This window comes from Schistocerca americana, chromosome 1 (genome assembly GCF_021461395.2).
Source record: "Schistocerca americana isolate TAMUIC-IGC-003095 chromosome 1, iqSchAmer2.1, whole genome shotgun sequence".
Lineage (NCBI taxonomy): Eukaryota > Metazoa > Arthropoda > Insecta > Orthoptera > Acrididae > Schistocerca > Schistocerca americana.
Window position 1 is genome coordinate 1,072,682,344 of NC_060119.1, and position 19,914 is coordinate 1,072,702,257.

Sequence of the window (19,914 nt, forward strand, 5' to 3'; positions counted from 1 at the left end):
CTATCAGGACAACTCAGTGACTTCAACAGCGGTTAAGTCACTGGATGCCAGACCTCATGAACTGATGGATGGAGACCATGAGGCGTTGCTGAGGATGGTTGTAAGAAATCGCATGAATTCAGTGGAAATTCATGAGTTCGTGAGTTCCAAACCGCCACCAGCGGACCAGCTGCCACCATGACTGTGCGTAACGAGTTAAGAAGAAGCTCGTAAGCCACGCCACTGGCCGATAGATGAGTTGAAACCAGTGATTTGGAGTGATGAATCAGGCTATACCCTAGGGAAATCCGAAGAAACGGTATGGGTTTCGTGAATGCCTGAAAAACTTCACATGTCCTCATGTGTAGTGCCAAAGGTGATGTGGCGCATAATTGGGGGGGGGGGGGGGGGGGGGGGTTCGTGTTCAGGGTATATTCCCCATATTGCGCTTACGAAAACGCTAAATGCGGAAGGATATGAACACATTTTACAGTATCGTGTACTGCGTACAGTAGAGGAATATTTCGGAGACGATGATTGTATCAGTATGATAGTGGACTCTTTCATCAAGCGGCATCTGTGAGGGGGGGGGGTTCGTGTTCAGGGTATATTCCCCATATTGCGCTTACGAAAACGCTAAATGCGGAAGGATATGAGCACATTTTACAGTATCGTGTACTGCGTACAGTAGAGGAATATTTCGGAGACGATGATTGTATCAGTATGATAGTGGACTCTTTCATCAAGCGGCATCTGTGAGGCAATGGTTTGTCGACAATAACATTCCTGAAATAAATTGGGCTGCGCATAGTCCCAATGTGAACCCAATGGAACACTTTTGGAATGAATTTCAACGTCGACTTCGCTCCAGACTCGACTTCGCTCCAGACCCGCAGCATACAACCTTCTCTTGTTTTGGCTCTTGAGAAAGAACGGGCTGCCATTCTTCCACGGATATTTAGACACCACATTGAAAGTGATCCCAGTAGAGTTCAAGTTGTCATAAAGGCGAAGTGTGGAAACTTCCGATATTAATGTCCACAACTAGGTGTCCGTATAGTGTTGATCAGGTGGTGTACGTTGTAGACGCATTTCTGGACTGCCTCCGCCGCCAAGGTCCCTGGTGCTCGCTAGAATGGTGGCGATCGATCTGGCGGTAAGAGATTCGTGTCCAGATGATGGAAGAAATGACCTTGAGTAATAGTTGGCATCGATCCACTGGTGTGCAGTGTCTTATCGTTAGAATATCAGTATGTCATGGAATTAGGACATATGGCGCTCTTCATAACGAGACCATGTGGCTTTTTTCATGCTGATTCTTCCTTGTTAAGATAACTCGTTTGTTCAGTTTCTAGGCATGTAACTCTTTTATCAGAGTGCGCAGACACGGACGGAGTTCAAAAAGATCGAATTAAACCGGTGCAGGGTTTGCTTTTGGTTTTCGTAACTTAAACGGCTAAAGAGTTATGCTCTCTGACTCAAATCTGTGATAACTGCGATAGTCTTTCGCGCATTAGTCGCGTCTAAGTGTAATTTTGTCCGCCCGGCTAGCCGCGCGGTCTAACGCGCGTCTTCCCGAGCGGCACGGCACGAATCCGCCCGGGGGATCAGTGCCGAGGTCCGGTGTGCCGGCCAGCGTGTGGATGGATTTTAAGGCGGTTTTCCATCTGTCTCGGCGAATGCGGGCTGGTTCCTCTTACTCCACCTCAGTTACACTAAGTCGGCGATTGCTGCGCAAACACTGTCTCCACATACACGTACCCCATAACTACACTTCCACACAAACATTTGGAGCTACACTCGTCTGGTATGAGACGGTCGACTGGGGGCCGAACAGCACAATAACCCTGGGTTCGGTATGGGGCAGCGGTGGGGTGGGTGGACTGCTGTGGCCTGTTGTGGGGTTGTGAAAAGACGAAGCCTCTCCGTCGTTTCTAGGTCCCCGGTTCAATACACACAAGCCGCAATTCCGGAAAGTCGATTTCGATGTGTAGGTAGAGATAATTATGCAACGTGAGTGGCGCATTGTCGGACGAAATTATATGTTCCTGTTTTCCTGCAGAGGCAGTTCAGTTGCAATAGGGATAACAGGTACATGACAGAGTGTGAGAGAAATAGCGCGATAACTGAATGTACTCCAAAGTTAAAGTACTCGAGACAGGACGATTCTTTTGGGAAAAAAGCGTCTAAATTTCATACAGACTCGCCGTGAAATTCTGGCGATACAATGACCAAATGCAAAGTCGCGTCCAGCCGCAGAGAATTGGTGCCAACAACGTGGCCAAGACGCCGGTGATGCTAACACAGAAGGAAATCCATCGTCGATCACAAACGACAATGTCCAGGCAATGGAGGAACTGAAACGCACCAACCTCTGAGAGACATCGTGGATACTGCTCGGCAGATGCGTACCTCAATAGGCAATGCTCATCCCATCGTAAGAGCTCGTCTACAGTACTGGAAACTGTGGTCATACTATGTCCCACAATCATCGTCAGAGGTATGGCGCACACGAATTGCCTACATATGGTTACTTTGACAACTTGGCGTCACAAAGGATATCCAGCCACAAATTGGCATTTGTGAAATCCTGAAAAAGAGGAATCTGTGCTACAAACGAATAAATTCTAACCAAAGAAAAATTATATCCATCCTGTTGTCACTTTCTTTTTGTTCTTGACCGCGAAATTAAGTATGAAGCAGTTCTTTCTTCTTTTTTTCCAGCCAATTTTACAAGAAACACATGGTACCAGAAGCATTTCAATAAATCATCGAGACTTTACAGTCGACTAGAATAATTTGCGCTTGTGGACACGATATCAGAGAGTACGTGTTAAACGGATATCCAGTATTAACTGGATTTTTCTACTCTGCGTTTTATCTCCGTATCCTTGAACTAGAGAGTCAAAAACATTGCGGTCACGGATCACGGGTGATATCAAAAACAACTGTGATAGTGGAAGGAAATTGGAGAAGTTCCCCAAACAACAAGCAGTTTGTCTGCGTCATCGCTTCTGTATGGACGCCAAATGAAAGCTGAAGCTCTTTATTTTCCTCTCTTACGACTTCTCAAGGAAACAATGTGTCCGTGATATATCGTACTTGGAGTTGCAGTCCTGACAATTAGAGACGTCATTCAGACGTCAGTCGCATTAGCTTCTGTATGTGTTACTCATTTTAGTAATATAGGAGTTATATTTTGGGGTTCCTGCCAAAACTGTTAACCAAAATTCCTGTGCAAACTGATGAAATTCTAAAGGCTGTTCCAGAAGGCCATCACGGATTTGCAATTAATAGAAAAATCTGTACTGTTATAGTTCCTACGGTGTTCAATGGGAAAAAAACTGCTCCCGAACATTATGAGCAAATGAGGATCAAGCCTTTTTATTTGATGGTCGCATCTTAAATTATAGTTGGCACTGAAGGACCTGCAGAGGGAAATTAGGTCTCATATCAAAAAGACTCGCTCTGATGATTATTTCGTTACCGTTGTCAAGAAGCGAAAACAAAAGAGGTGTATCTCTGTTTCTTAAAACGGTTATTACAGCACCAGTCGAAAGTCCAATCTAGTCATTTGTGTGTTGCCCTCCTTCCTGGACACACTGCTTCATAAACAGAATGTCGACATTTGGAGTCCCATGTCATGCATCGATCTGAAACTTACTGTGTATACCAGCGGGATACGACCACACGTCTATCTTGAGAAGATAAAAGCAAGCCGGCCGGAGTGGCCGAAATGTGAACTGTGACATGCTGAGTAAATTATTTTCACTTAAATGTGAGACTACTCTTGAATACATAATTTTTTTCCAATGTTTTGGAAAATGTAGTCAGCAATGAGACTGGTCTATAATTATTTAAGTCACTCTTGTCCCCTTTCTTATGAAGAGGTATTTCATTAAGTCTGGAAAAATTCCCTGTACCAGCGAAGCATTACATATAGCTCTAAGGACTCCACTTATTAAATTAGAACAACACTTCAAAATTCTGTTAGAGACTCCATCAACACCACATGAGCTCTTGTTTTTCAGTATATTTATAATTCCTATAATTTCAGTGGGGGATGTTGGTGCTATTTCTAGAGGCCTAGAGTCCTGGGGAATGACATTTTTAACATATTTTTTGCTTCTTCAACTGAACCATTTAACCCTATTTTTGTTGCTACATTCAGAAAGTGATTGTTAAAAATAGTTGCAACTTGTAAATTATCACTCGCAACATCATCCTTTAGTTTTATTGCTATGGTATGCTGTGCACTGTCAGACGTGCGGGAAGAGAGTCAGTGACGTGCTGGAAGGTACCGACAGGGATGTGGATCCATGCCAACTCCAGTGCCGTGGTCAGCTGCGCTAGGTTTTTCGGTGGAGGATCCATTGACGGTGTCATAGAGTGAAAATCGGCCTGCCCTAGTACTGTGTGCCGGCCGCTGTGACCGAGCGGTTCTATGCGCTTCAGTCCGCAACCGCGCTGCTGCTACGGCCGCAGGTTCGAATCCTACCTCGGGCACGGATGTATATGGTGTCCTTAGCTTACTCAGGTTTAAGTAGTTCTAAGTCTAGGGGACTGATGACCTCAGATGTTAAGTCCCATAGTCTTAGAGCCATTTGAACCACTAGTACTGTACTCTGTCGTCAGATCTGCCAAAGATCGCCACTTAGGCTGATTTACGGAGTGGGCAGACTTTCTACATGCAACTTCTATGATGAGGCAAGGACGACCAACACAGTGTCTTCTACCAGTGGCTTCACCGTCCTTCAATCACTTTCCATAGACTACCAGTCGACAAGTTTCATTGTTACAGAGACGCACGTTCCCAGGCACCGGGCAACAAAAATGTACCCTTTTTTCAATCGATTACGTGAGCGGATTCCCCCATTTTCGCTCGGTATCGTCGCTAGAATCGTTCCCCATTCATTTCTGCTTCTCTGCACTTTTGTTAGCGCGTCAAGTGTCCGCAAAGCCACAACGCAGCAAAAAAATGGTTCAAATGGCTCTGAGCACTATGGGACTCAACTGCTGTGGTCATAAGTCCCCTAGAACTTAGAACTACTTAAACCTAACTAACCTAAGGACATCACACACATCCATGCCCGAGGCAGGATTCGAACCTGCGACCGTGGCGGTCGTGCGGTTCCAGACCGTAGCGCCTTTAACCGCACGGCCACTCCGGCCGGCACAACGCAGCAGTTGTCATGATACGAGTATATTGACTGGTCAATGTACTGTATATTGCTGGTGTCGTGATTTTTTTTTTGTTTTTTTCTAAGTTTATTAAGTGTGTCACTGCTCCAATTACTTTTATTTCGAACGCTATGAACTATCGGATCATTAGTGTGCTTGTCGAGCCGGCCGGGGTGGCCGAGCGGTTCTAGGCGCTACAGTCTGGAACCGCGCGAGCGCTACGGTCGCAGGTTCGAATCCTGGCTCGGGCATGGATGTTTGTGATGTCCTTAGGTTAGCTAGGTTTAAGTAGTTCTAAGTTCTAGGGGACTGATGACCTCAGAAGTTAAGTCCCATAGTGCTCAGAGCCATTTGAACCATTTGTGCTTGTCGAAGAGGCAGAGAACGAGAGAAGGGGCCAGAATACTGCTGAGGTACAGATGGGTGCGTAGCATCGCATTGAACCCTCATAAAACGAAGTAGCTCCTTCGGTGAACTTCCCATCCTCGCTGCCCTATGGTAAAAGCTACAAGAGAAAGTAATGAAAACTCATCTCCAACTTGGCCGGATAGTAACGCAGATAGACTCAAGACCTCCATGACGATTACGTGTTTCATTCGTGGATGGTCTGTTTACATCACTTCCACATTCAAGGAGAGCATCGCCAATTTCTCTTTCCGTCCTCTCATTCAGACCATGCCTGAGCTTCTCTTCTAATGTGATCGTTGGCAATGGAAATCATCTGAAATTCTCTGCAACATGCTTCCTTCCAGAAATGCCACTCCTGTTTGGTTATCAAGAACTATTGTGTAAGATTTGCAAAAATGGGCGAGAAGCAGTCCCAGAACATATGTGTACTTTGGCTTAAATGTTAAATGTTAAAACGCCCAACGGCCTACAATGCATGGATCTGCAAAAACCCCGTTTGTACACATACTGGACTAGGATATAGGGAATTTTCGTTTTTTTTTTCTTTGCAGCTAAAGAGTAGTCTGCGTTGCATTTACAGCTCTGCCTGATGGTATTCTTTAAAAAGTAAGGAACTATGTCACGTGAATTACCATAGGTACAAAAGTATTGCTGGTCGCCTTCTCCTCAGCCTATTAGCAGTGGTACAAATTAAGCCAAAATATAATAGTTCAGTGTCAGGCGTAATATTGTATCTGGCTGGAACTCGCTACCTTCATTCAGTAGTGTGATTCTGGGTATGCAAGGCTTTATATTTCTGATCTGTGTGCAGTTCACTGGGACGTCAGAGAATCTTTGTTAATTCGTGGAAAAGATCCAACTCTCTCGCTGTTCTCATCTCCTTTAAGAGCACAAGTGGCGCGTGCCGCTTTGTTGTTGTTGTTGTGTAACGTGGTATCACTCACATGGCGCCGGCGGCGCCTGTGACGTAATCTCTGATGCTGCTCTAATCTGCCAGGTCGCGACACGGGCTTCCTCGTAATCAGCTAGGATTCGCAATGCTCCCACGCTGGCGGAAATCCGTTTAGCGCAGATCTGAGTGTCAGGCTAGCTCGTACTCGCTTTCAACCGTTTATCAGCACAGTATACGTTGACGATTCGCAGTTTCATGGTCACCCACCTAATAGCGCGCTGGTTCAAAACTGATTCGCTTTCTGTGGCAGCGTCTGTTAAAGTTTCTTGTACGTAGCTGTAGATGTTGTCAGATGTTCATGCACAGGTCACACATTTTCTGAACATTATAAATTTTGTGGCGGCGTTCGTAGCGACAAACAATTCGCTGTAGAAACGGCTTACGAACTCACCGCCACACTTTTAATAGCGGGCCGACCGGTCCGCTGGAACAGTGAACAGAAAGATGAAAACCCAAACACTCTGATTAAATAAAAGTCGGTACTTATCTTTATTAACGAAGATACAGAAACACAGTAGTGAACTCCGTATCTACAGAAATCTGTCTAGTTCGAGTCGGAGCGGCTAGGTCAACGTCGGCTGACGACAAACAACAACTCTGCTGCGATGAACACACAACTGACTAGCAAGTACACAATTCGGTGGCGAGTATACAACTGAGCGGCGAATACAGAACTGTCCTAGCGCTCGCGACTCCAGCGCTTAAGAAACCAGAAGCCAGCGGTGGCGCGCGCAGACTTGCGGCGATTTCCTGTCTCGCTGGCGCTGCTTATGCGGACGGCGTCCGGACTTTGATGCTGCCAACCTTTTGGCAGCGGGCTCGGGTGGCATTACTGGCTAGGATATAACACTCCTCCCCCCCAAATCGCCGCACCGTCGTTGAATAATGACGTGGCGAGCGTCGACGGCGGGGGAGGGGTCTGGCCGCAGGCGTAGCAGAAGAGACCGGGGCGGAGACTGTTGTCGGTGGCAGTCCCCGGTCCGCACCCCAGCATTGGCTGCGCGGGGCCTCGGGAAACACCGACTGAAAACCGAGGTCAGGGTGCACGCCTGTGACCACGGGCGCAGCTTCTGGTACTGGACGCGACGGGGCGTCGGGACCCACGAAGAGAGGCAGCGTCTCCTGACGCTGCGTCGACGGCTGCTGAGTGGGCGCCGGACAAGGCGCTGCGGGGTCAGACTCCTTGGGGGTGCCCAAGGAAAGCGGCTGCAGGACAGGCTGCACAGCCACCGCTTGGGAAGGCGGCCCGGCTGAGGGGTCGACGTCCATCAGCTCCGAAGGCGGTGGCGACTGAAGAGGGACCGCAGGCGCCGGAGCGACCACCTGGGGCGCTCCCGGATGAAGCTGCGCGGGAGGCATCAACGGGACGGGCTGTCGGAGTGGTAGCGGCGACGGCTGCTGCTGCTGCCCTGGGGGCGGCAGCGAAGTCGGAAGGCGCGGCTGGAACCCGCCGCGGACCAAATCTGTGGACAAAGAACGAGCGGCAGAATCCGGGCGGCCAGCGCTGCGCAACTGGTTCTGATGCCTCCTGTGCACCCCAGTAGCACCTTGAACAGTATAAAAACCGCGACCCTGGACACTTATCACGGTACCACGTTCCCAACGACGGCGACCGTGATAAACTCTGAAAAAAACGGCGTCGTTGCGCTGAAAACGCGTGCGATGCTCAGAAGCGGCGGGTCGATCCGGGGGGTGCAACAACCGTAGTAGGGTGCGATGACGACGGCCGTGGAGAAGCTCCGCAGGCGAAGGGCCGTCGCGTGGCGTGGTCCGGTACGACGACAGGAACGTGATGAGGGCCTGCTGACGAGAGTGCGTAGCACGAAGGCGGTCCATATGATCCTTGAATGTGCGTACAAAACGTTCCGCTGCACCATTCGATTGAGGGTGGAACGGCGGAGTAAGAACATGGCGAATGCCATTGGCAGAACAAATACTTTCAAATTCAGCAGAGGTAAATTGTGGACCATTGTCAGACACTAAAACTTCTGGAAGACCCTCAATACAAAAAATTGAAGTCAACGCCTGTATAGTTTGTGCAGACGTTGTAGACTGCATGGGCACAACAAACGGAAAATTACTAAATGCATCTATCACGATGAGCCAACGAGAATTCCAATATGGACCAATATGGTACGTGCAAAAAGATTGTGCATGTTCTTCAGGACCACAACATGCGGTTCTCAGATGATAACGGAGACACTTTACAGCATATGTCACTTTATAAACTACGTTTTCGCCTCACACCGGATATTACGTACGTATTTTACATGTACAAGTACGGTAACTTTGAAACTTTGTATCTCGGAAACGGATAAAGATTTGAAGACAATTTCCAAGGTTATCGAGACCGTGATCTTAGCAATACGAAGTAAAAATTACAGCTGCTTAATGTGCATAGACCTCTCGGAATCCGCTGCCGTATGTTAGTACCCAAAAAACGGCAGATAGCTCTTCTAGATAAATGTCTAGAGAATATACTGTTAAAATTTGAACAATTTGCTGCAGTTATTTATTATTTAGATTTTGTTTCATTCCGAATTTTACTTGTAGAAGTAGAGTAAATTTGATGCTCTGTCTGTTGGAAACGGAGAAAAATATCAAGAAAACATTCATGGTTGGTGAATATCAGGATCTTAGGAATATATCGTAAAAATTTCAGCCATTTGCTGTCTTGGAATCATCGGGTGGGGTTTGGCCCTCTTGTCACGGCGAAAATATAGAAAAAGGAAAAAAAACTTTTTGTAGGGTTTTCAGACGAAACGCCCCTGAGCTAATGGTGGCTTCATAAGTCCCTCAAGCCCACAGTAGACCACATCAAATGGAAAAAGAACCAACCGATTTGGTCCATCACCACTCAACAAAAAATGAAATGAAATGATCGCATGGCATTAATGGCCGGGAGGCCCCATGCGGGGGAGTTCGGCTGCCGTATTGCAAGTCCTTTTTAGTTGACGCCACTTCGGCGACTTGCGAGTGAAAGATGATGAAAAACACACAACACCCTGTCATCACGAGGCAGTGAAAATCCCTGATCCCGCCGGGAATCGAACCCGGGACCCCGTGCGCGGGAAGCAAAAACGCTACCGTAAGACCGCGAGCTGCGGACACCACCACAGAATAGATACTCGTAGAACACAATCATCACACTTCGCGAAGGAAAGGTACTCGTGGGCGCGGAGAATAGGAAAAACTTTCCCAATTAGGAGGCTGAACCTGCCCATCGGGGTCTCCCAGCCAACCATGCATTATGACTCTACTTTTTACTTTAACTGTGGACATACTGGGCACTGACATGGGCTTTTTACATCTAGAGCGTGTAGCGACGATTCACATCCACGTGCGTTTGGTCAGAACGGCGCGAAAGCTTTACCATGATCTACAACAAACCTCAGTAGAATACACTAGAGCCGGCCGCTGTGGCCGAGCGGTTCTAGGCGCTTCAGTCCGGAACCGCGCTGCTGCTACGGTCGCAGGTTCGAATCCTGCCTCGGGCATGGATGTGTGTGATGTCCTTAGGTTAGTTAGGTTTAAGTAGTTCTAAGTCTAGGGGACTGATGACCTCAGATGTTAAGTCCCATAGTGCTCAGAACCATTTGAACCAATAGACTAGAAGCAGAATGGTGCTGTATAAAGCGAAAAGCCTTATTCTCAATGTTCCGAGAGACGCCGTTCCATTGCTAGTCGAGAAAGATACTATTTCCTCCGTTTACATGACACATAGTGTTTGCTAGAGTGAAATTAGGCAAATACTAGCTTATATCGAATTCCAACACATCAGTAGACTGCACAGCACGATTTTGACCAGCTATGACAAATAATACTGTCACTTCCGCAGTCGCACCATCACTAGCATTGCATTTCCCACACACATCCAAGAAACAAAGGGTAGTAATAATCCCTATTACTGAAGGTCTAAACCAGCCACTGAGTCGCAGTTACAGGTTGCTCATCAGACGCCTTGCAGGGGCAACAATTTTTTTTCATTGTTATTAATTTAATTTTAAAGTTTTAAATGCTGTTATAATTTATTTACAAAGAGGTATAACTTTACGTTAAATGTTTAACACCATAAGTCACGTATTAAAGCTAGAAACTGCGTACATGTTTTGAGGCAGTGTAACTGATTGCGCGCCAATCATTTAGACTATATTCTATACCCACACGTACATCATCTTCCGTAAGGCACCTGAAGGTGTGTGGCGGAGAGTACTTTCGGTACCACTAACTGATCCCCCCTACCCAGTTCCACTCGCGAATGACGAGTGGGAAGAATGATTGTATGTGTGCCTCTGCGTTGGCTCTAATTTCTCGAATTTTCTCGTAGTGGTCACTATGCGAGCTGTATGTGCGAAGAAATAATACACTGCCCGATTCTTTTCGGAAAGTGCTATAGCAAACCTCTCCGTGGTCCACATAACATCTCGGTTACGCTCTGAAGCCGACTAAACGACCTCGCGACGAAACATGTCGGTCTTCGTTGGATCGTCTCTATCTCTTCTGTCAGTCCCACTTGGCAAGGATCCCATATCGGTGAACAGTACACAAGAATTGGTAGAATCAGCGCCTGATAAGCCATTCCTTCTTTAACGAGTTACACTTCCTTAACATTCTTCCTATGAATCTGTCTGGCATCTGCTTTTGCTATTATTTGTTTGTTGACATTTCAGTAAAACTGTCGCACCGACTAAATGGCAACTGGGGGATGGGGGGAGGGGGGGGGGGGTGAGAGTCTCACAGATATGACACGCGGGCGGAGGTGTTGACACCCACCAACATACGGAGAAATTAACATTGTAATAAAACAAGAGAAATCAGAGCTCTCACGGTAAGACTTAAGCGTTTGTTTTTCTAGCGTGCAATTCGAGAGTGGAACGGTAGACAAATAATGTGAAAGTCATTCGACGAACCCTCCGCCAGGCACGTAAGTGTGAATTGCAGAATAGACAGAAAGATGTAAATGCATTCTTCATACATTTTGCATTTTCACTGAGTTGCAAAGGGTTGCACATAGTGTATGTCGCATACCTCTGATATGATTTTTTTCCTTGGTTAAGTCTTTGTGCTGAAACAAGATCATTTGAGTTTTGTTCACTTCCAGAATGCTGGACTGCTGCAGGCAGGAAATTACTGTGATTCGATGAAACCACAAAACCGTCGAAGTTGCACAGAAGTTTGTTTTTATTTAAGTGGCGACCAGTTTTGGACTCTGTCTGTTATCGAGCAGTCTGCATAATTCCTACCATAACACCATAATGTGTGTACTTTGGCCACATTGCGTGTATGAGTGGCTAAGTACTTGATACTACTTGCGTACGACTGTCCAGTGCTGCATGCCGTTTTTTCTTGAAGTTCGAGACTTTACTGTGAAAAAACACAAAACATTTGCGATTCAGAGTATTGGACATCGAGGGCCACCACTCTTTCCCATCTTTAGGGCAGCATAAGAATCTCGCGGCGGAAGAACTGAGTGTCTTTTGAGGAGGTCCATGAATCGATCCAATTTTGCACTTTTTCATATGACCGGAAGTTCTGATCAGCCAGACCAGGTGTCAGTGATCGAAAAAGGTGGTAGCCAGTAGAAGCAATATATGGATAATGGAGTGAGGAGGGGGGATGGAGGGGAGAGGGAGCGGGCTTCCCATTTTAACGTCTCCGAGAATGTTTCAACGGGCTTTGCGACGTGGGATCGAGCATATTCACGCTGAAAAATCACACGTCCATCACTGTATGGTGGACGTTTGGCTTTCAGTGCTCGGCTGAAACGAATCAATTGCTGTCGATAACGATCTCCTGTGATTGCTTTCGTCTATTTCAATAGCTTCGCAAACCTTCTCTCTTCCACCGCCATGCCGACCGTCGACGTAAAAGTCACCGTTCCTGAAGCGTTGAAATCATTCTCTGCATGTTATTTCACTAACAGGTGCATCACCATAGCTCTTACCCAGCATTTTATGAGCCCCAGCCACAGATTTGAACTTAAAAATTCCCGCAAATGACGAGATCTGAGCTCCGAAGTTGATATATTAAATCGAGAATAGCTTTATGTTGCAAGCATAAATTCATTAATATTTTGATGACATTGTGTATACAAATGTCTAAGCATATTGTATGACATTTACGGCCAATGAAGCGCACCACCAATTGATGTTACTAGGTTTATTGCTAAACGCTGGAAGCACAGTTGTAGATTTAATATCGTTAGAGCTTCACCCTCTTCCCAGTAAGAGAGCATGGAGTGCTAGAGGCGGGCTACGGTCGCAGGTTCGAATCCTGCCTAGGGCATGGATGTGTGTGATGTCCTTAGGTTAGTTAGGTTTAAGTAGTTCTAAGTTCTAGGGGACTGATGACCACAGATGTTAAGTCCCATAGTGCTCAGAGCCATTTGAACCATTTTTTTTGCTAGAGGCGGAAGTCTGCACTCGGGCAAAAGAGATTGGCACACATGCATGTTCTGCGAGCAGAACTCCTGGCTGCCCTGCTCTACATGTAACTGCGGGAGACTCACTCATTCGTTCACTCATCCATTCGCTCATTCATCGTGTGAATTCGAACTTGGGAAAACAGTCGGTGTTAGTGCGGTGCGCGCTTCCGTAACTAAGGTAGCCGAAGTGTTTCAAGAGGCACCGATCGAAGATTTTAACGTGTTTGCATTTACTTTAGGTTATCTATCTAGTGCCATCGTATTTCTGCTTTTTGAGTGAGTGGTGTGATTGTTAGACAGATATTTGGAAATACTTTGGAGGTGTTTCGGGCCATGGTTCTGCTGAGACAAACGAACTTCTTTTTAGGTTTACTTGTTGTCCCCATATTTATAGTTAGGCGGTTCTCCATGTAAGATCTGTTGTGCAGGATATATCTTGTTGTTAGGTTCACTAGTTTGTAGGCCTGATTTCTTTGTGGTATTGTCCACTTCGTCGCTTGGGATCCTGTTGTTGAGTCTCGTGAAGCTCCGAAGTAGTCTACTTTCTGCGTCGTATACTTTTTCTGACATTGTCGTGCCTCACAGTCACGTGGCCCTCGTTCAGTGACTGGCCAGATTTAAGCTTTGTTAATGTGCAGTGCCGTTGTAGCACTGCATTCATGAAATTTGTCTTGCATTTGTCAGACTATTCCCTGTCTCTTCCTGATTATAGGTGTTACATGGCCCTTAAGGTTGCCACCCATCGGGAGTGAAATGAGATGTCAAGAAGACAATAGATTTGTTCAGTTAATTGTTTCATTCTGACCCTTGGCCATAGCACACCAGGAACAGATTGGTGGAGCCGTCAAGTTACCTCTCATGTGAAACGATATCTACATCTACATTTATACTCCGCAAGCCACCCAACGGTGTGTGGCGGAGGGCACTTTACGTGCCACTGTCATTACCTCCTTTCCTGTTCCAGTCGCGTATGGTTCGCGGGAAGAACGACTGTCTGAAAGCCTCCGTGCGCGCTCGAATCTCTCTAATTTTACATTCGTGATCTCCTCGGGAGGTATAAGTAGGGGGAAGCAATATATTCGATACCTCATCGAGAAACGCACCCTCTCGAAACCTGGCGAGCAAGCTACACCGCGATGCAGAGCGCCTCTCTTGCAGAGTCTGCCACTTGAGTTTATTAAACATCTCCGTAACGCTATCACGGTTACCAAATAACCCTGTGACGAAACGCGCCGCTCTTCTTTGGATCTTCTCTATCTCCTCCATCAAACCGATCTGGTACGGATCCCACACTGATGAGCAACACTCAAGTATAGGTCGAACGAGTGTTTTGTAAGCCACCTCCTTTGTTGATGGACTACATTTTCTAAGCACTCTCCCAATGAATCTCAACCTGGTACCCGCCTTACCAACAATTAATTTTATATGATCATTCCACTTCAAATCGTTCCGCACGCATACTCCCAGAGATTTTACAGAAGTAACTGCTACCAGTGTTTGTTCCGCTATCATATAATCATACAATAAAGGATCCTTCTTTCTATGTATTCGCAATACATTACATTTGTCTATGTTAAGGGTCAGTTGCCACTCCATGCACCAAGTGCCTGTCCGCTGCAGATCATCCTGCATTTCGCTACAATTTTCTAATGCTGCAACTTCTCTGTATACTACAGCATCATCCGCGAAAAGCCGCATGGAACTTCCGACACTATCTACTAGGTCATATATATATATATATTGTGAAAAGCAATGGTCCCATAACACTCCCCTGTGGCACGCCAGAGGTTACTTTAACGTCTGTAGACGTCTCTCCATTGATAACAACATACTGTGTTCAGTTTGCTAAAAACTCTTCAATCCAGCCACACAGCTGGTCTGATATTCCGTAGGCTCTTACTTTGTTCATCAGGCGACAGTGCGGAACTGTATCGAACGCCTTCCGGAAGTCAAGAAAAATAGCATCTACCTGGGAGCCTGTATCTAATATTTTCTGGGTCTCATGAACAAATAAAGCGAGTTGGGTCTCACACGATCGCTGTTTCCGGAATCCATGTTGAGTCCTACATAGTAGATTCTGGGTTTCCAAAAACGACAAGATACTCGAGCAAAAAACATGTTCTAAAATTCTACAACAGATCGACGTCAGAGATATAGGTCTATAGTTTTGCGCATCTGCTCGACGACCCTTCTTGAAGACTGGGACTACCTGAGCTCTTTTCCAATCGTTTGGAACCTTCCGTTCCTCTAGAGACTTGCGGTACACGGCTGTTAGAAGGGGGGCAAGTTCTTTCGCGTACTCTGTGTCCGGCACTGCTGACAGTGCAAAGAGCGGGGCCAACACGGTGTCACTGACCAGTGACGTCTCCCACTGTGACTGTGATGACAACTTGGTGGCGCAGCTGACGACGGCCGTCAGCTTCCTCCAGCGAGCGGACGGCTCCCTTGTGGCTCAGGGCAGGCTGCCTTGTCTCACAGTTAAACAGCGGACCCCTTACTGCATTCGGGATGGCACACTGGCTGCCACAGGCTCGTGGTGTACGCTGATACTGAGACGAGCATGATTTAGTTCACGAAAGGCTGACTACTTATACCTACATACTATGTTCATTTAGGGCTTAGGGTTCAAATTGTTCTAATCACTATGAGACTTAACATCTTAGGTCATCAGTCCCCTAGACTTGTTATTGTTCTTGTGGTCTTTAGTCCTGAGACTGGTTTGATGCAGCTCCCCATGCTACTCTATCCTGTACAAGCTTCTTCATCTCCCAGTACCTACTGCAGCCTACATCGTTCTGAATCCGCTTAGTGTATTCATCTCTTGGTCTCCCTCTACTATTTTTACCCTCCACGCTGCCCTAGACTTAGAACTACTTAAACCTAACTAACCTAAGGACATCACACACATCCATGCCCGAGGCAGGATTCGAACCTGCAACCATAGCAGCAGCGCGGTTCCGGACTGAAGCGCCTAGAGCCACTCGGCCACAGGGCTTAAGGCACTTATTCTAAACGCTTCCGTGGTGGCAAATGAGGAAAGGCTTCCGTCCTTTCAATAGCATATAGCAGCTTCGGCTGCTGCTACACAGTACCCAGCTGGCTCCATTCCACAGACCAGTCAGCTGTGTTTTGCTTTTCAGTGATTAATAATCTCGCGTGCCTGTGGCGGGCTCAGTTGCAACTCATGTCCGCTCTGGCGTATTTTTTCGATACGCTGCATATGTATTGTTTGTGTATTTTCCAATTTAGGTGCTTGTCCTAATGAAGAGCTAAGTATCTTACGTTTCCACTGGCTTGTAGAGATATTCCAAGTAATATAAGTTGTGTATCTCTGATATCAAGCTTATATTTCGTCGTTAGGTGTTTGTGCTGGAAAAGAACATTTGAGTTTTGATACAGTTTGGCCTAATTATGTGTTTATGCTTTCGTTCTTCCAGTCTGGCTAAGTAGATTCTGGACCTTTGTTGTATCCTATTTGTTCGGTTTCCTGTGGTCCAGTACTCCGTTTCGTCTGCGTAGAGGGCTATTAACCACACTATGGCATATCGGTTGTGTATAGCGTGTAGAGGGCCGGAGAAATGATACCTCCCTGAAGTCGTCCTGCTTCTGGAGCGAAATAGTTGGCAGTTTTGTTCCCCACATGCACTCTGTACGGCCTCTCTGTTTGCTGTTCGTCTGCCAGCGTTTGACTAAAACACCAGTACAGTGGTTAGGAGTTTGAGCTGAACCGGCGTGCTTGCCCTGTTGCAGCCGGAGGCAGCCCCCAGCTGGACGATCGGTCTGCTGTACGCGCCGCTGTTGCTGGCGGCCATGGCGGTGCTGGCGCTGATCGTGACGCTGCACCTGATGTACAAGCCGTGGCTGCTCGACTCCCACTACCGCCACTACACGTTCTACATCGCCAGCGCCGTCACCGTGGCCGCCTTCCTCATGTGCTGCTGCATCGCCTTCTGCACCCGGCGAAAGCAGGTAACACAGCCTTCCCCTCCTCTGCTCTGTTCAAACCGTGACCTGATTAATTCTATGAAAATAACTCAGATATCTGAAGATCTCGGTAGTAAAGAGTGGGAGACGACCTTCTGGTGGTGTCGAGAAATCGCGCAGTGAATCGTCAAATTATCATAAATAACATACTGCATGTGCATCCAATGTGATTTTTTTATACAGACATGGGCATTGTTTTCACATACACTCATGCTCATAAATTAAGGATAACTGCATAATGTGGTACCACACAACGTGTTACTACACAAAATTGGCGATAATAGCGTAGGCACATAGGGAACACACACGACACAGATCTTTAAGTCCACGGTATTGGTGATAAGTTGAGAAAACAGTCCCGAAACACATGTGCTACAAAACGCCAGTTTCCTGCGCATGTACTCTGACATCAATAAGGGATATGATCACCACGCACATGTACACAGGCCGCACAACGGGTTGGCATACTCTGTATCAGGTGGTCGAGCATCTGCTGGGGTATTGCCTCCCATTCTTGCACCAGTGCCTATCAGAGCTCCTGAAGTGTCCTAGGGGTTTGAAGACGTGCAGCGATACGTCGACCGAGAGCATCCCAGACGTGCTCGATGGGGTTGAGGTCTGGAGAACAGGCAGGCTACTCCATTCGCCTGATATCTTCTGTTTCAAGGTACTCCTCCGCGATGACAGCTTGGTGGGTCCGTGCGCTATCATCCGCCAGGAGGAAGGTGGGACTCACTGCACCCCTGAAAAGGCGGACATACTGGTGAAAAAGATGTCCCGATACACCTGACCTGTTACAGTTCCTCTGTCAAAGACATGCAGGGGTGTACGTGCACCAATCATAATACCGCCCCACACCATCAAACCACGACCTCAAAACAGGTCCCTTTCGAGGACATTAAGGGGTTGGTATCTGGTGCCTGGTTCACGCCAGATGAAAACAGGCTATAATCTCTGTTCAGGCTATACCTGGACTCGTCCGTGAACATAACCTGGGACTACTGTTGCAATGACCATGTACTGTGTTCATGACACCAGGCTTTACGGGCTGTCCTGTGACCAGGGGTCAGTGGAATGCACCTTGCAGGTCTCCGGCCGAATAAACCATGTCTGTTCAGTCGTCTGTAGACTGTGTGTCTGGAGACAACTGTTGCAGTGGCTGCGGTAAGACCCCGAGCAAGGCTACCTGCAGTACTCCGTGACCGTCTGCGGGCACTGATGGTGAGATATCGGTCTTCTCGTGGTGTTGTACACTGTGAACGTCCCGTACTGTAGCGCCTGGACGCGTTTCCTGTCTGCTGCAATCGTTGCCATAATCTTGAGATCACAGTTTGTGGCACATGGAGGGCCCGTGATACGACCTGCTGTGTTTGACCAGCCTCCAATCGCCCTAGTATTCTACTCCTCATAACGTCATCAATATGTGTTCCTTGAGCCATTTTCAACATACAGTCACCATTAGCACGTCTCTAAACGTCTGCACACTTACTCGCTGCACCGTACTCTGACACACACCAACACACCTCGGCTTTTGTGGACTGTTGCCAGCGCCACCATGCGACTACCGCAGGTTAAATGCACCGCATGGTCATACCCCAAGGTGATTTACCCCCGTAAACCGCCCACCAGATCCTTGTTTCACCATGTATCAACATTATCCTAAATTTATGAGCATGAGTCTACCGCAATGGCATATTTTTATAGTGGTAAATTCCATCCACAATTCTACTCCTACAATTTTGTCAGTGGCTATTGAACATTGTTTACTTACAAGTCTAGTGCACTTAACACCTGTTTCCATAGATTTCCTACTTTACTTTCTGGCCGAGTTAACGGAATATTACTGAGAAACCTTTCCAAACTTTAAAGTGTCGTTTTACAGATAACTCTTTTTGACCGTAAACAACTTTGTAGGTGCACATTTTGCATATCATTGCTTTTCAGCTGCCAGAAATTCCTGAATATGAAATGCTTAACTTCTTCACTTACAAGCTCGAAAAAAATTTTAGAGCATTAGCGTGGAGGGCCTACATGTTTTAATACAGCAGCTCCTCGGCCCCCTTGTCCCTATAGGTTTTATGTTCCTTTCCCTCATTTCTCTTTTTCCTCGTTTGTTCCTGAATACCTCCATGTTTTACCTTCTCCCGAGCTTTCTGTCTGCTCCACTGATCATTTGCTTCAGCTGTATCTGCTTGTAGAATGTCAGGACCTGATGCATTCTCGGAAGGATGCATTTTTGTGTTGTTCCTGTGAACCTATGAAATTTCAGATTTACAAGCTTTCTATCTTCCACACAAAAGTAAAATACACTGTCAGACAAGAAGAAAAAACGATATAGCACGAAGGAATTCTCGAGAAGGGACGGAAATTGGTAGATGCGTTGTAGAACATGTACAGACAAAACAGTGATTACAATTTCAGAAAACTTGGATGATTTATTCAAGAGAAAGAGCTTTACAAATTGAGTGTATCAGTAATACATAGGCCCACCTCTGGGCCTTGTGGAAGCATTTATTAATCTCAAAATTGATAGAGCTGTTGGACGTCCTCCTGACGGATGTCATGCCAAATTCTATCCAATTGGCACGTTAGGTCGTCAAAAATCCGGGATGGTAGGAGCATCCTGCCGGTAAAGCTCCAGACGATCATAGTTCGTCAAAGATCTGGCGACCTGCTGGACAAGGTAGGATTTGGCAAACATGAAGATAAGTAGTACAAAACGCTTTCCGTCCTTCGGTGGGCATTATCTTGCTGAAATGTAAGCCCAGAACTGGGCGTAGAATATCGTCAACTTACCACTGTCCCGTAAGAGTGCAGCGGATGACAACCAAATGGATCCTGTTATATAAAGAAATGGCACCCCAGAACATCAAAATGGTTCAAATGGCTCTAAGCATCATGGGATTTAACATCTGAGGTCATCAGTCCCCTAGACTTAGAACTACTTAAACCTAACTAACCGAAGGACATCACACACATCCATGCC

At 46.7% G+C, this 19,914-nt stretch overlaps 1 protein-coding gene across 1 annotated transcript in view; it reads left to right on the forward strand.

The window, feature by feature from the left end:
* LOC124549858 overlaps positions 1-19,914 on the forward strand; it is a 46,707-nt gene that overhangs the window by 21,087 nt on the left and 5,706 nt on the right. Inside the window, exon 2 of the mRNA XM_047125271.1 lies at positions 16,695-16,913. Coding sequence (XP_046981227.1) covers positions 16,695-16,913 — 219 coding nt within the window. The remainder of the gene's footprint in view (positions 1-16,694; positions 16,914-19,914) is intronic.